This window comes from Styela clava, chromosome 9, assembly GCF_964204865.1.
Source record: "Styela clava chromosome 9, kaStyClav1.hap1.2, whole genome shotgun sequence".
In the NCBI taxonomy this organism is placed as follows: domain Eukaryota; kingdom Metazoa; phylum Chordata; class Ascidiacea; order Stolidobranchia; family Styelidae; genus Styela; species Styela clava.
This window is the reverse complement of record NC_135258.1, coordinates 10831608-10844497: the sequence shown is the minus strand read 5'-3', so window position 1 is coordinate 10844497 and position 12890 is coordinate 10831608. Positions and strand designations below refer to the sequence as shown.

Genomic DNA, 12890 nt, shown 5'->3' with positions numbered 1-12890 from the left:
ACATCAGAACCATCATCTAGAAAGGCATACGTGTCGCAAGATCGGCCATCCGATCCCCAACATCTAACTGGTACTACCTTTCTACGAATATGTGATGTTGTCTCTCTTGATGAACAAAATGACGATAAAACACGAGTCCCGGCCTCTTCAACTGGTTCAGACCCGGCCTCCTTCGATGATGAACGTCCCCATGCTCCTCAGACCGAGCGTCGACAGTTGATTTATTCAAGTCAACTTTAGCGTTTTTTCGTCCATTCTTTGAATGTTTAAAGTGTAACAGCGTATGATGTTTTAGGTCACAGCCTTCCACTCCAGTGTTCACTATTAGCGCACTTTTTTGCGAAAATTGCGAAGCACTTTCGCAACTTTTTTTAGGGACTGCGAAATAGCACTTTTTTCCGATTTTGAAGAGAAATAGCACTTTTTTCTGATTTTGAATGGAATAAAAATTCAAAGTTAACAAATATTTTCGAGTATTAAGTTGACAAATAAGTAACATACTAGTACTTTTGTAACTCAATTATGCATATCATAACGATATTTACCGGAATTCTAACCTATGAGATGCAGACATAGGAGATAAAGCTTTTGCATTAACGGCAAAATTCTTGTTTATAATATGATTATTATACAAGCACACCCATTCCGCTTCTCTCGCAAAAGCTCCCGGGTGATTGAAACCAGATGTTGGAATAATACACAGTGCGTTTCTTTGAAGAGAGTAGTCATGTGACTATCAATGATATCGATGAATTCAAAATGACTATAAAAGTGTTAGGTGTTATAGTCACTTTGAATGAATTGTGACCAAACTGCACGATTTTCAAATCAGACGAAACTCTTAGCAGCATGTCACAGATTTGCAAAATCACCAAATTCACAAAATACCATTATTAAGTGCCATTTTATTGTAATCACAATGTTGAAAGGAGTGGCATTTTCCGTAATTTTGCGATATTTACAGAACTATTTCTCATTGATATGCGAGGTCGGCAAAATTCAATATTTTTTTGAATCGAATATTTTTAAGGAGTACCGAATAAACGTGGTGGAAACATTGAAAAATCGGCAACAAAGCCTTTTTACTGGTTAATTCCGTTGTAATCGCTAATTGTTCTTGTCAGCGATCGTTTTGGCGGCGATATCCAGGTTTTGGGTAATCTATATTCCCGCCCTCTCTTTTATACAAATATGAATTCTTGTGGGTCGGCGGACATTGAAGTTTTATATTTCGGGTTTACCCGTTCGTTCACATCGGCAACAGCTGTTGAAGACATTGAGGACTCAAATTAACATTTGCGTTGGCTTTAATATTACCTATCAAGATTTGTAAATTTACCGTCCCAATTTTATGCGAATGGTAATATTATTGTCCATACCGTGATGCAGATATTTATTGAGACGATAATTAACTTTCTCATGTATTTCTATGGCGATAAACTTCGCAAATCTGAAATTGTGCCAATCCTGAATGTTGATTTAAAATAGTGATTGAATAATTCGGATATAAAGGCATTTCTGCGTGGTCATAAGACGAGATGACGTTAATGAACAGCACTTCTTTTACAGGATATTTTACGTATGCAACTTAATGCTAAAAAGATTGGGCTCGAGTGCTTTTTTTTTCGAGTGCTCGAGTGCCTAATAGAATTCAGGCGCTAATTGTAACTAATTCCCTCAAGTTTCAACGTGTTTTCAACAAAACAATACCCCGGCGATGATTATAGCTAAAATGTTACCAAGCAATTCACAATTTTATTTAGGGAATTTGCAAATTCACCAGTTTCTTGAAGATTTTGATAATGTCACGCCCTAATTATTAGTGCAAAAAATACTCCCCCTTCTTCCACGGCGGTTTGACATGTTCTTTGTTCCATTCTTCAGAAAGTTCTGACACGGGGGTATAGAATACTGAATCCGGATGGTTGAATTCCCGTCCACTTACAGGTGATTTTCCGTTTTGAAATGCGTGAAACATTCTCTATTTTAAATTAAATGACGTTTCGCGGGCTAGAGTTCTCCCCGAAAATGATGTGTTTGACGTTAGTTAGACGATAGATAAAACATTAGATTAATAATTTTCGTTACGCCCCGTTTTCGAAAATACAAAGTTATATCGCAAAAAATGCGTTATGATACATTTGGAATGAAACATTATTTACGGTTAATTCAGATCATATTTTACTCTTCATGACACCCGGTATCCGAAAATACAGTTGTAATGTGTTTTGTTACATTTAAAATAAAACATTTTTGCGATTAATTTAGATCATATTTTACTTTCCAGGACACCCGTTTTCGAAAATACAAGATTATATCGCAAAATGTGTTTTGTTACATTTAAAATAAAACATTTTTGCGATTAATTTAGATCAAATTTTACCTTTCACGGCAACCCGTTTCCGAAAATACAAAGTTATATCACAAAAAAATGCGTTCAGTTACATTTATTTTGCATTCCCAATAAAATGCATATTTTCCCTAATTAAGGTCGTCGATAAATCTGTTCCTGTCGTTCAAGCTCGACACACGTTTGGACGAGTGTGGGGCGGTTTTTTGGTCGACGATAAATTAAAAAGTTGCCACACGTTATTTGTATAACGATAATAACTGAAAATTAAGATTTTGTAATAGGAGTGAATTTGTCTCAAGATGGTATATTATGATTCCTGCCAACAGAAAATAAACACGCTGACAGGCTTGGTTATAATTGATATTCGTTTAATTTATTTTACACTATTAATAAACGCGCCAGACCAATTGCGACCATATAAATTGCAGTCGCATCGGTATGGACTGTATGTTTTTGGCGCTCTCACATTAATAATAATTTTCAACAAAACAATACCCCGACGGTCATTAAAGCTGAATTCCTTACCGAATAATTCACAATTTTATTTACGGAATTTGCAATTTCAAGATCTCACTTGGCGATTTTGATGATGTCATGCCCTAATTATTACTGCTTAAATGCCTCAAAATACAACAAATGTAATCATTTTCGACGATAACAGGCGCAACAATTCGTAAACGAGCCGAGCCGTTATAACGAAATTAGCGATTGATTTTACCTCTCTCTTGTTTACAATTTTAACATCACGCCGGCCACGTTGGGTCGAATAAAATGTTCACATATTCGAAACATGACTTGGCCAAGGATGGAAGGGATCACTAAAGAGCTAATAGAAAGTACATACGCGAGGGTATGATATTAATATCGAGAATATTTGTGAGCATATCACAGGACGGAAATATTTTGCACCCGGCTGTTTGTTGGCAGAACAACGATACGCTAAAGTTAATTGATCGAATACAGGGAAGTATTTATTTATCATCTCACTTGCGAACATTGAGGTTTTGGCGGAATTGTACGATCATGTTGTCTTTCTTAAATAATAACTTTTTCAATAAATGTTCATTTTACTTTTGCGTCATTATTATATGTCGGGTTTTCATTTATTTTAAATTCAAAATTGTCCGAAATACTCCAACAGGTGTATAAGTACAATAATAATAGTACTTACCAAAGTACTTACCAGGGAAGTTTAATACACACGATGTGTGAAGGGCGTCGTAACTCCCGTTTATTAATTATAATTTTTTTTACATTCTGCTTAAAAAACAACGGCAGTCATCTCACGTAACTCTCGCGACCAAATCTTTTTTGCTTTGTATTGCATCGTCTTGGCGACGAATTTATTGCCGACTGAATTTTAATTGTGTTTTAGGATAAGTTATTTTTTGTTTGTTGGTTTCTAACTTCACAAACTTGGGTAGCAATTACTATTAATGTGAGATTTGTGCATATGAACGATTGAATATCGCGACTGGATGTCCGATATCTGAGAATGCGTAATTCTCTTTCAACATTAATTTTCAGGATATCAGCGTTCATGTGGTCGAATAATATTATTATTCAAATGGATTGGTATTTCGAGACACTCTCAAAATTATTTGGGATCCACTATCATATCATTCGTTTATTTTTTATATTCATGTTTTTCTCAAGAATCACCCTCGTTATATTTAGTGTACCTTCGCAAAAGAAAACTCTTTGGTATCATCGTTCCTATTAGTGTAATTGAAATATATGGAAACCTCGCAAGTGGCGTTGTGATGCGAATATTTGATACTAGGTCAGTCAGCAGCATTACAAAGAGTGCTATTTATGAATGCTGAAAGTACATGACATTACTGAACATTTTGCCAATATATGAAGTTTTCTGCCCGATTTAAACTAACTCGCACACAAACCAAGGCATGTCGACATTTAAAAATTACTTGTCTTTGGGTAAGCTCTGAAATAGTATAATATAAATGTAAATGAGAAATTAGGTCACGCTAGCTCACGAAACGGGAGGATTTTCAAAGTGATCTTGTGTAATATTTCGGAGAAAAAGAAAAAGGTTTGAAAGGAAAGTAGGTCAACCTATCTCCTAAAACAGGGGAGTATCCAGCATAATATTTCGGAGGGAACGTAGGTTAACTTATCTTTTAAAACAGCGGGTGGCGACTTTCAAAGTGGTTCAAAATCACAAATTAATAATTATCAGATTAGGTTTAGGGATAAATCGAAAAGTTGAATTTCCAGCGCACCTAACCCTAATTAGTTGATTGCTATTTATATTTGGGGGGGGGGGGGGGGGGGGGGGTTGGGGGGGGGATTCTTTTGCACGGGATTTGTACAAACGATCCACCCTGTAACTAATATGGTTTCCAGCCTGGCTCGTGTCTGTTAGATGGAAAGAGTAACAAATGTGAAAGTCTTTGCTGTTTACGCGAGTAAGCAACTGACACCGTGATACATTGCATGAAAGTTTTGTCCCGGCAGGTGTTAGCAGATGTCATTTCGTTGCCGATGCGTTCGCTTGTTTCAATTAAACATGAATTCGCTTAAAGGGAACTCGGTTAACGAAAAGGCTTCTTTTTAATTCATAATATTAACCGGAGGATCGCTTTTTTGAGTATCTATGCCCTTTTAAATGGGTTATATGAAAGGCTAGGGCACCTAACTTGTTAAAATCGGCAAAAGCACTTTCGCACTTTTTTTTTCGACTGCGAAGCACTTTCGCACTCATAATTTGCTTAGAGTTAACACTGTTCCACTCTACAGTGAATTTTAGATTGACACCGGCTTGTCCAGTGACCAGGAATCAAACAATTGAAACAGATATTATTCTGTCGCACAAACCTGTGTCTGAAAGAAACTTATTTTTCTTTGAATTTTGCACACTTCCACAATTGATGACTACCGTCACATATCATGCACTTCAACTCATGATTTTTATGGTTTGAATTGTCTTTACCAGAATTTTCTTCGGATATGAGAAAGGATGACATCTTGCGATTACTACGAGTACCTCCAGAATCGTCAACTTTCTTCTTCCTTTGTGATTCGCGAGCAAGTTTGCCAAAACCTGATCGATTGACATTTGACACAGATTCCATAAATGATAAGAGTGTATCGAAGTTTACCAAGTCTCCAGCATTATAACGATCATTGGCCAAATTTGCAAATTTCCTCAAATGCTGAGATGGAAACCTTTTGACAATTTTTCTCAGTACAGTTAAGTCATCCAAATTGGCTCTAATACCAAATTGTGAAAATGTTATAAATGTGCTTCTTGTTTGAGTAAGCAATTTATCCCAAGCTTCAATGTCATTAACTTTTATTGCGGGTCCCTCACACAACAAGTTAAGATGTGCATCAATGATTAAATGAGTCTGACCATAATTTCGATGAAGAATATTACGTGCCAAATTGTATCCCTCTTCTGATGGTAAATTCCCACATGATTTTATAGCTTCCTTTGCTTCACCCGTGCAATGAGATATTAGATAATTCAATTTTGTAGCAGTGTCCAGTTTGCAAGACCCAATATAGTTATTGAACTCACGAACAAATTCAGGATATTTTAGTACGTTCCCGTCAAACACAGAAAGTTTTATCTGAGGCAATGTGAATCCCTGCTTGATTATATTTGCCACATCAGTCATGCCCGCCATCATCGCCCTGGTCAATTGCGCAACAGCATTCAGTGTCATGTTAGGCATTTCAGTAGCAAGAGGCTTGGCCACATATGGCGCCCTCATGCCTGCCTTATCCTCATACACGATATCATGCTTGGCAGATTTGAACTCAGGCTTAATCTCTGGCTTGACGTAATTAGGCAACAATAATTGCCCCGCACTAATCTGTGGATCTAGTGGTTGCTCGTAATTATCAGGTAAAATTTGACTCACCAATATCCTTTGATTCACAGGCACCTCACGCTCCGGACTTGAATAATGGAGAGGTACGCCTGGATCCAACATACAAATAGGCCGCTGAACAATTTTTTCTGCAGTAGAACGTTTATCCTGATCCGAATTTATAATTTTGAAAATACTCCTGTCACAATCCTCATTAAAATCTAATATTTCCGAGTTACCTTTATGTTTATTAATTATTTGTGCATCGTGACTTGGCACAGAAAACAGTCCCTTCCCCCCTGCTGGTGTCTTCACATATTCCATCAATCTCTTCGGTGATAAGGTGGTTAGGGATTCCACTTCTTCTTCTTCATCCCGCGTTGAGCCTTTGATTGATCTTGCCCCGACGCTTTCCAATTCTATCCTCGCTTGTTTTGCTTCCATTTCCGCATCCAATATACTTCGCTGAAGTTCAAGTTGGACACGTTCGCTCTCAAGCGCAGCTTCCTTCTTCGCCCGCTCCAACTTTAATTGCGCTAAACGTAGATTACGCTCGGCCTTGGCTTGATCCGACGTCATCGACGATGTTATCGATGTCCGAGACGACGACATTTCGACAATATAAACGCAAGTTCACACGATCAAAGTATCCACGAATGGCGAGTGTCACGAAGCCAATATTTTAGCAACACATGTAGATTATAAGCGACTTAGTACTTATGATGAGGCTCTACAAGAAGCCTATAACGTGTTGGGCGGTGACACTTCGCGCTATTAACTTTCTTTTATGTATAACCTGCCTGGTTTCTCGCTGTTAACAACTCCACAGCTTGAATATGATTGAAATCTATTGAAGTCACGTGAAATAGGAAATTGTGTGGTGATAAAAAACAAACGATTCCAGTATTGCAGAATGTAGAAGTCCGAATAAATTGATATAGCAATGTTGAGGTCCAATAATCAATTGATTACAACAATATTGAGGGTTGCTAAAGTTTACGACCAACCCAACAGGCAGGTTAATAACATACTTAATTCTAAACGATGCAAACAATAGCAACATTAAAATACAAGATAGGCAAAATGAATCTAACCCTATTATTAAACTGATGGACAAGTAAACAAATCCGCTCATTGCGGCGAATAAATTAGCACTTCTTCAACAGCTAACTCTTAACACGAAATAAATGATAAACAGCCGACTGGCAATTATTCAAAATAATAAACAAACAAAAACGAGAGAAAAAGAAAAGGCCGATAACAGACTTTCTTTACGCTGACATGCTCATTCCTGCCCACGAACAGATGGTGAAATCGCCTTAAAGGGAGTAATTTCCTGAACGGTCATTCGACAAAGTGCAATGACCGATCTATCTCGAGATAACCCCAGGTCAAATATATATGAAATAAAACAAAGAAACTTTGTCTGTAACAGGTACGACTGACTGTTTATTAGCAAACATAATGGTGCAATATCTTGAAATGGCAAGTATATATATATATGTATATAAGCATTTATGTAGAAGTTAATATGCTACATAGGACATGCCAGAGAATGTTTTCACTGTGCGTTTGAAAATTATCGTATTGTTGTTTTGATGCAATGGTCGGGCATTTACAGTTGATAGGCATCTATTAGATTGGCGAGAAGAAAACACAAAAAAACAACGTTCAAAATGTGCCGAAGTGTCCTAAGAAATTTTAGAAGTAAGTTATTACATGCATATTGGTGAGTCCGATAATTTATTTTGTGTGGTCTGCGTAGTATCAGTAGTATCAAATTGTCTGTGTTTTATATTTGAAATTTTGGATAATTAAATATATCCACATTAGTTCGTTTTCATTTTTTTTATACAAATACATACATGTATCGTATTCAGAGCCGAGTAAAGTTAAAAGGGTAAAAGGATATTGTACGAAGGATGGTAATATTAAACTTGAGTGGAACATAAATAGAAATGCGACACATGGGTACGTTATCGGAGTGTTTTCAAATAATGAACTCATAAAAAGAAATACAACCGTTCATCAATATATACTTGCTGATCCAAATCCTGACACACGATACAAATTTTGGGTGAAAGCTCGTAACGAATATGGAAATGGCAACAAGTCCGACCTGTGTATTGTACATTCAGGTGAGTTGTGTATCAATTGCGGTTTGTGGCAGATATGCCAAATATATTTTTAGCCCAATTTAGTTAGGTTGGGTTTGAGACAAGGAGACAAACACGGTATGAATTTTTTATTTAGGCCCACGACAGGTTCAAAATATAACGTACAAAGCTGTGGAAGGAAAGCATTTCATCGTGTGGGACGATCTAACAGGAAAGGAATCTGTTTATTACAATGTGAGGGTAATTTGTGGCATAGATGATGTATTGACGGAGACAACAGACAGCAAGTATGAATGTATCGGAGCACGCACTAATACAGAAATTACGGTGGAAATACATGGTGTAGTCAATGGTCTTCATGGAAAAAAGAAAACATCAACCTTTGTTCTGAAAGGTAAACTAATTGTTTTTGAAGCCCCAAAAAATTCTTTTCCTGAACAGTTTTCAAAATTCAACACATCCACCAAACAATTGATGGTATGGACTTTAGGTATGATAAATATAAAATAGTCTACAAGATTCTGATTGCATTGTGAGCAAACAATCTCAGCTCCGAATTTCATTAATGTACCAGCGAATAAATAACTGAACAAGCGCCATGCCAGTAATGAGTTTCTAACAAATCAAATAGTTGGAACCACCGTTATGGTTCTATTTTCAGGTCCGGGACAAATTAAAAACCCGGTAGCCACAGCGAAAGATGCACAAATTATTTTAAATTGGGATCAACTTCAACATTTTGAAGGAACATACAAGATAGAAAAGGAGAAGAGTAGTAATCAGTGGTCAATACTTGGCTCATGCGGTGAAAATCAGTGTATAGTATCCGATATTCAAACCTCAACCAAATATATTTTCAGAATTAGGGGAGAAAATAAATGGGGAACTGGAGAATACTCAACATTCGAATCTGTGATAACAGGTGAATGATTTGGAGAGATTGAGTTTTTGGAGGATTGACGTTTTGGAAGTGTAGGCGGTTCTGGAATAGTTTAAAAATCAACCAACTTTCACTAATTAGTATATGTACATCATAATTGGGTGCCACTTTGGTAGGTGATATCAGCGTTATAAAACTGATTTGGTGCGTGATCTCACTTGCTTTAACGTGGTCTCAATCGCATATCAATGTGGCACCAATTGTGGCACCAAGCATGTCGCGAATATGTGAACACAAACCTGTTGGTACCGATAAATTTACTCCAGTAACATTTTTGATTTGGTGCTGTAAGATATATGCTGCCTACAATCATACCACTGATCAATCTACTGAAATTTATATGTTTGTAGATTCCGATAACTTTTTAGCATGACTGAATTAATTAAAACTCAAAAATGTTCGATTTTAACATTGCTTTCAAGGTCCAAAAAAAGTTACTGGTGTCATCGTAAAAAAGGCGAATGGTAATATTACTGCGGAATGGCAACCTGTTGTGGATAAATACATTATAAGATATAAGGTCGCGGCTGTATGCGATAATGGTAGAACAACATCAGATTGGATCGAAAACACAATTTGGAAGTTTGAAAATCTTCTCCCCGCTACGCGTTATCACTTTGAAGTAATCGCCAACAATGGATACAATTCTGGAGTCGGCGCGTGTTCAAGAAAAATTTTCACAGGTACTTCAGCTCAAAATCGGCCGGTATTTCATACACTTAGAACTAGCATTTCACTTCAGAGTTCTGGAGTCTAATACTGTATCTTATTAGACGTATATGTGACTGGGGTAAAAGCGATTCAGCGTACGAGATACCTCGTATTGCTGCTTAATCTAAATAAAACAACTATTATAAGAAATTATTATGCCTATATATGTTTAGCCGAAGACGCATCAGGAATTTTGAACTAAAATGATCATATAAACTTTCTTTAATGATCTGCCTGCAAAAGTAGACTCATTATAGATGGATAAAATAACGATATAAAGTCCAGCATTTGATGCGAGTTGACAATCTTGTTCAATTATTGATCGTTAAATTTAATTGTTCAAATCAATGAGTATCCTTTCTAAAATCTCGAAAAAACATTAACTACTCGTCAGCTAATAAATATGTATTTATTTTGAGATCCGAGTGCACCAAGGAATAAAAAGATAGCACGTTGTGGAAGAGATATTTCGGTCTCATGGGATGGTAACAAAGATGGTGGGATTGCAACATATCGTCTAGTTGTAATGAAATGTCAGCAAGAGAAAGAAGTCATAACGACAGAAAGATCCACACATAGATTTGATAATTTGAGAAAATCTACGGAATACAGTTTCAGAGTGTGTGCTGTAATCAATAATCGACGCAGTAAATACACAGAATCTGAGACAATTTTTACTGGTGAGTATCACTCCAGAATTTTTTTTTACCGGGAATCGTCCATGCATCGGTAAAAATTACCTCCATTCTAGCGTAATGAACAAAAATTTCTTACTGAAATTACCATGGATCACCTGTAAATGTCACAGGATATTACTTGTGATCTTTCCACCTTTTCCGGCACTCATTGTCACAATTCAAAATCCTTGGTAATATTTACCGAAAAGAGCCAGTGAATTTATTTTTTAAATTGAGTGAATTTACATTCTTCAAGATCTCGTGAAAATCACCGTAAATATCCTGGAAATACATTTTACCTAATAAATCAGTAAATATTACAGACCATTCTACATGGGACAAGATTTGTGTATTATAAATGAAAGTGAAACTTGAAAAATTAGAATGTATCCATGTGTGCTAAAATATGTGAGTACAAATGTATGAGCGCTAAATTATGCAGGTGCAAATTACCTGATTGCAGTTTATGGGTACAAATGTGATGTGATTAATAGTATAAAATATAACATATATATTGTATTGCCGTGAAATCTCCTTTTAATAATCAATTTACAGCTCCAATACAAGTTCAAAATGTTGTCGCTTGTGTTTGGGAAGATAAAATTTGTATAACTTGGGAAGAAGACAAAGAAGATGAAGTGGAATATAGAATTAAAACTATTAAAAACGGAAACCCACGCGAGGAAGTAGCAGTTCGCAATCACTCCCCATATGTGATGGCAGATCCATCAAAGTCCAGTACATACAAATTCGAAGTTTGGGCCCGAAACAAACACAAGATAGACGGAGAGCATAGCATATCTGACGATGTTGTTATAGGTATTTATGTTAATTATATCTTTCTAATCAAATATTCATAGTGTCTAATTTTTCACGCTTTTGTATTCACACATGAATTGAATCCAATGTAGGCCTACAGAATATTGATGACCGTCCAGGTTTAACTATAATCTCTAACAAGCTATACATCTGTGTCATTTGTTACAGATGACAATGGAGACGGTAACCCCACTTTCTCTAGTAATCCTGTAGTTGCAAGTAAGTTGCTCATATCTGTATAATAATAATATTAATAATAATGTGCGCCAAGGCGATTCGGGTGACCAACAAGGCAAGGAAATGGTAAGTAGTTTTTTTTTAGATAAAAATGAGGGAACACACGTAGTGAGTTTTCAGATCTGCTTTTCCTCAAAATTCAGGTTGTAATAAGTAACCATACTTAATAATCATATCCAATCGAACTCCATGTACATGATTTGTTGTAGATACTAGCGAAGATGGGAACCCCAGCAATCCAGCAACAGCTGTCAGAAGTGAGTAGTTTATGTTTTTGATAATGATAAGAAAAAAGCAAGGCTCAAATATATATGAACACGAAAGGTACGGCATGAGAGCACCAATTTTGCTAAAAAGATAGGAGGGCAAGCAATAGGGAGGGAGTAGAGCAATAAGGAATAAAAAAATTTTCCGCTTTTAAAATGAAACAGCAAAATTTTTTTGGTGAAATATCGCATTCTATGTACCCATAAAAAAGCTTTTTAACGACTTCTTCCATAATTCCCCATAACGATCCATATGTACATTTCGTGTCCAATATTACAAGGGGCAACAAATAGGTTTGTGTGAATGCCAATTTTAGGAACTCGGTAAGCGATGGTTTCAGAGAAATAGATGACACGAAGTCACATTTTTGGATCTTTATTGCTGCTAAAATTCATGTTGTAGTACTATATTTATTTATAAATATGAGTGAATGTAAGTGTTAATAGGCAGTTTAACTTTGCAACGTTCGGGGCCCTTTTAATTTCAGTCCAACAAATTCAAATTATAATGTATGCAATCCAAATTTTCGTTGAAAACAAGTAACATATTTTTGTTTATATTTGTTGTATTCTATGTGGTTTATTTTTGCGTAAGATAACCATGAATAAACTTAAGCATTCCCACATACGATATGCACGCCACAGTCTAATCATATTTGTATTTACAGCCGAGGGACACGCGTCGGTTGGATGTGTAGTGTGTAGGGATCGGAGTAAAGATATGTACTTCGCTCCATGTGGACACGTCTGCTGCTGTGAAGAATGCTCAAATTCTATTTCAGACTGTCCGCTATGCAAACGTCGCATTGGAGAAAAGCGAAAAGCATATTTATGAAGTTGGAATATCAAATTTCAATATACCCAACAATGTTGTAGTGTTGAAATGAAAATAATAAAATAAAACTAGAAAAGCAAACGAAAAAAAAACCGG

General features: G+C 36.2%; 2 protein-coding genes across 2 annotated transcripts; one reads left to right on the top strand and one right to left on the bottom strand.

Moving 5' to 3' along the window:
- Nucleotides 1–5106: 5106 nt before the first annotated feature.
- Nucleotides 5107–7657, bottom strand: LOC144427306 (uncharacterized). Its single transcript, XM_078116304.1, has one exon. The coding sequence runs from the start codon at nt 6802–6804 to the stop codon at nt 5209–5211; it is 1596 nt and encodes a 531-aa protein (XP_077972430.1). The 5' UTR covers nt 6805–7657; the 3' UTR covers nt 5107–5208.
- Nucleotides 7655–12890, top strand: LOC120339309 (receptor-type tyrosine-protein phosphatase eta-like). Its single transcript, XM_078116303.1, has 10 exons — nt 7655–7899; nt 8073–8330; nt 8446–8703; nt 8971–9231; nt 9672–9932; nt 10380–10640; nt 11193–11456; nt 11625–11675; nt 11903–11950; nt 12628–12890. The coding sequence occupies exons 1-10, from the start codon at nt 7869–7871 to the stop codon at nt 12792–12794; spliced, it is 1860 nt and encodes a 619-aa protein (XP_077972429.1). The 5' UTR covers nt 7655–7868; the 3' UTR covers nt 12795–12890.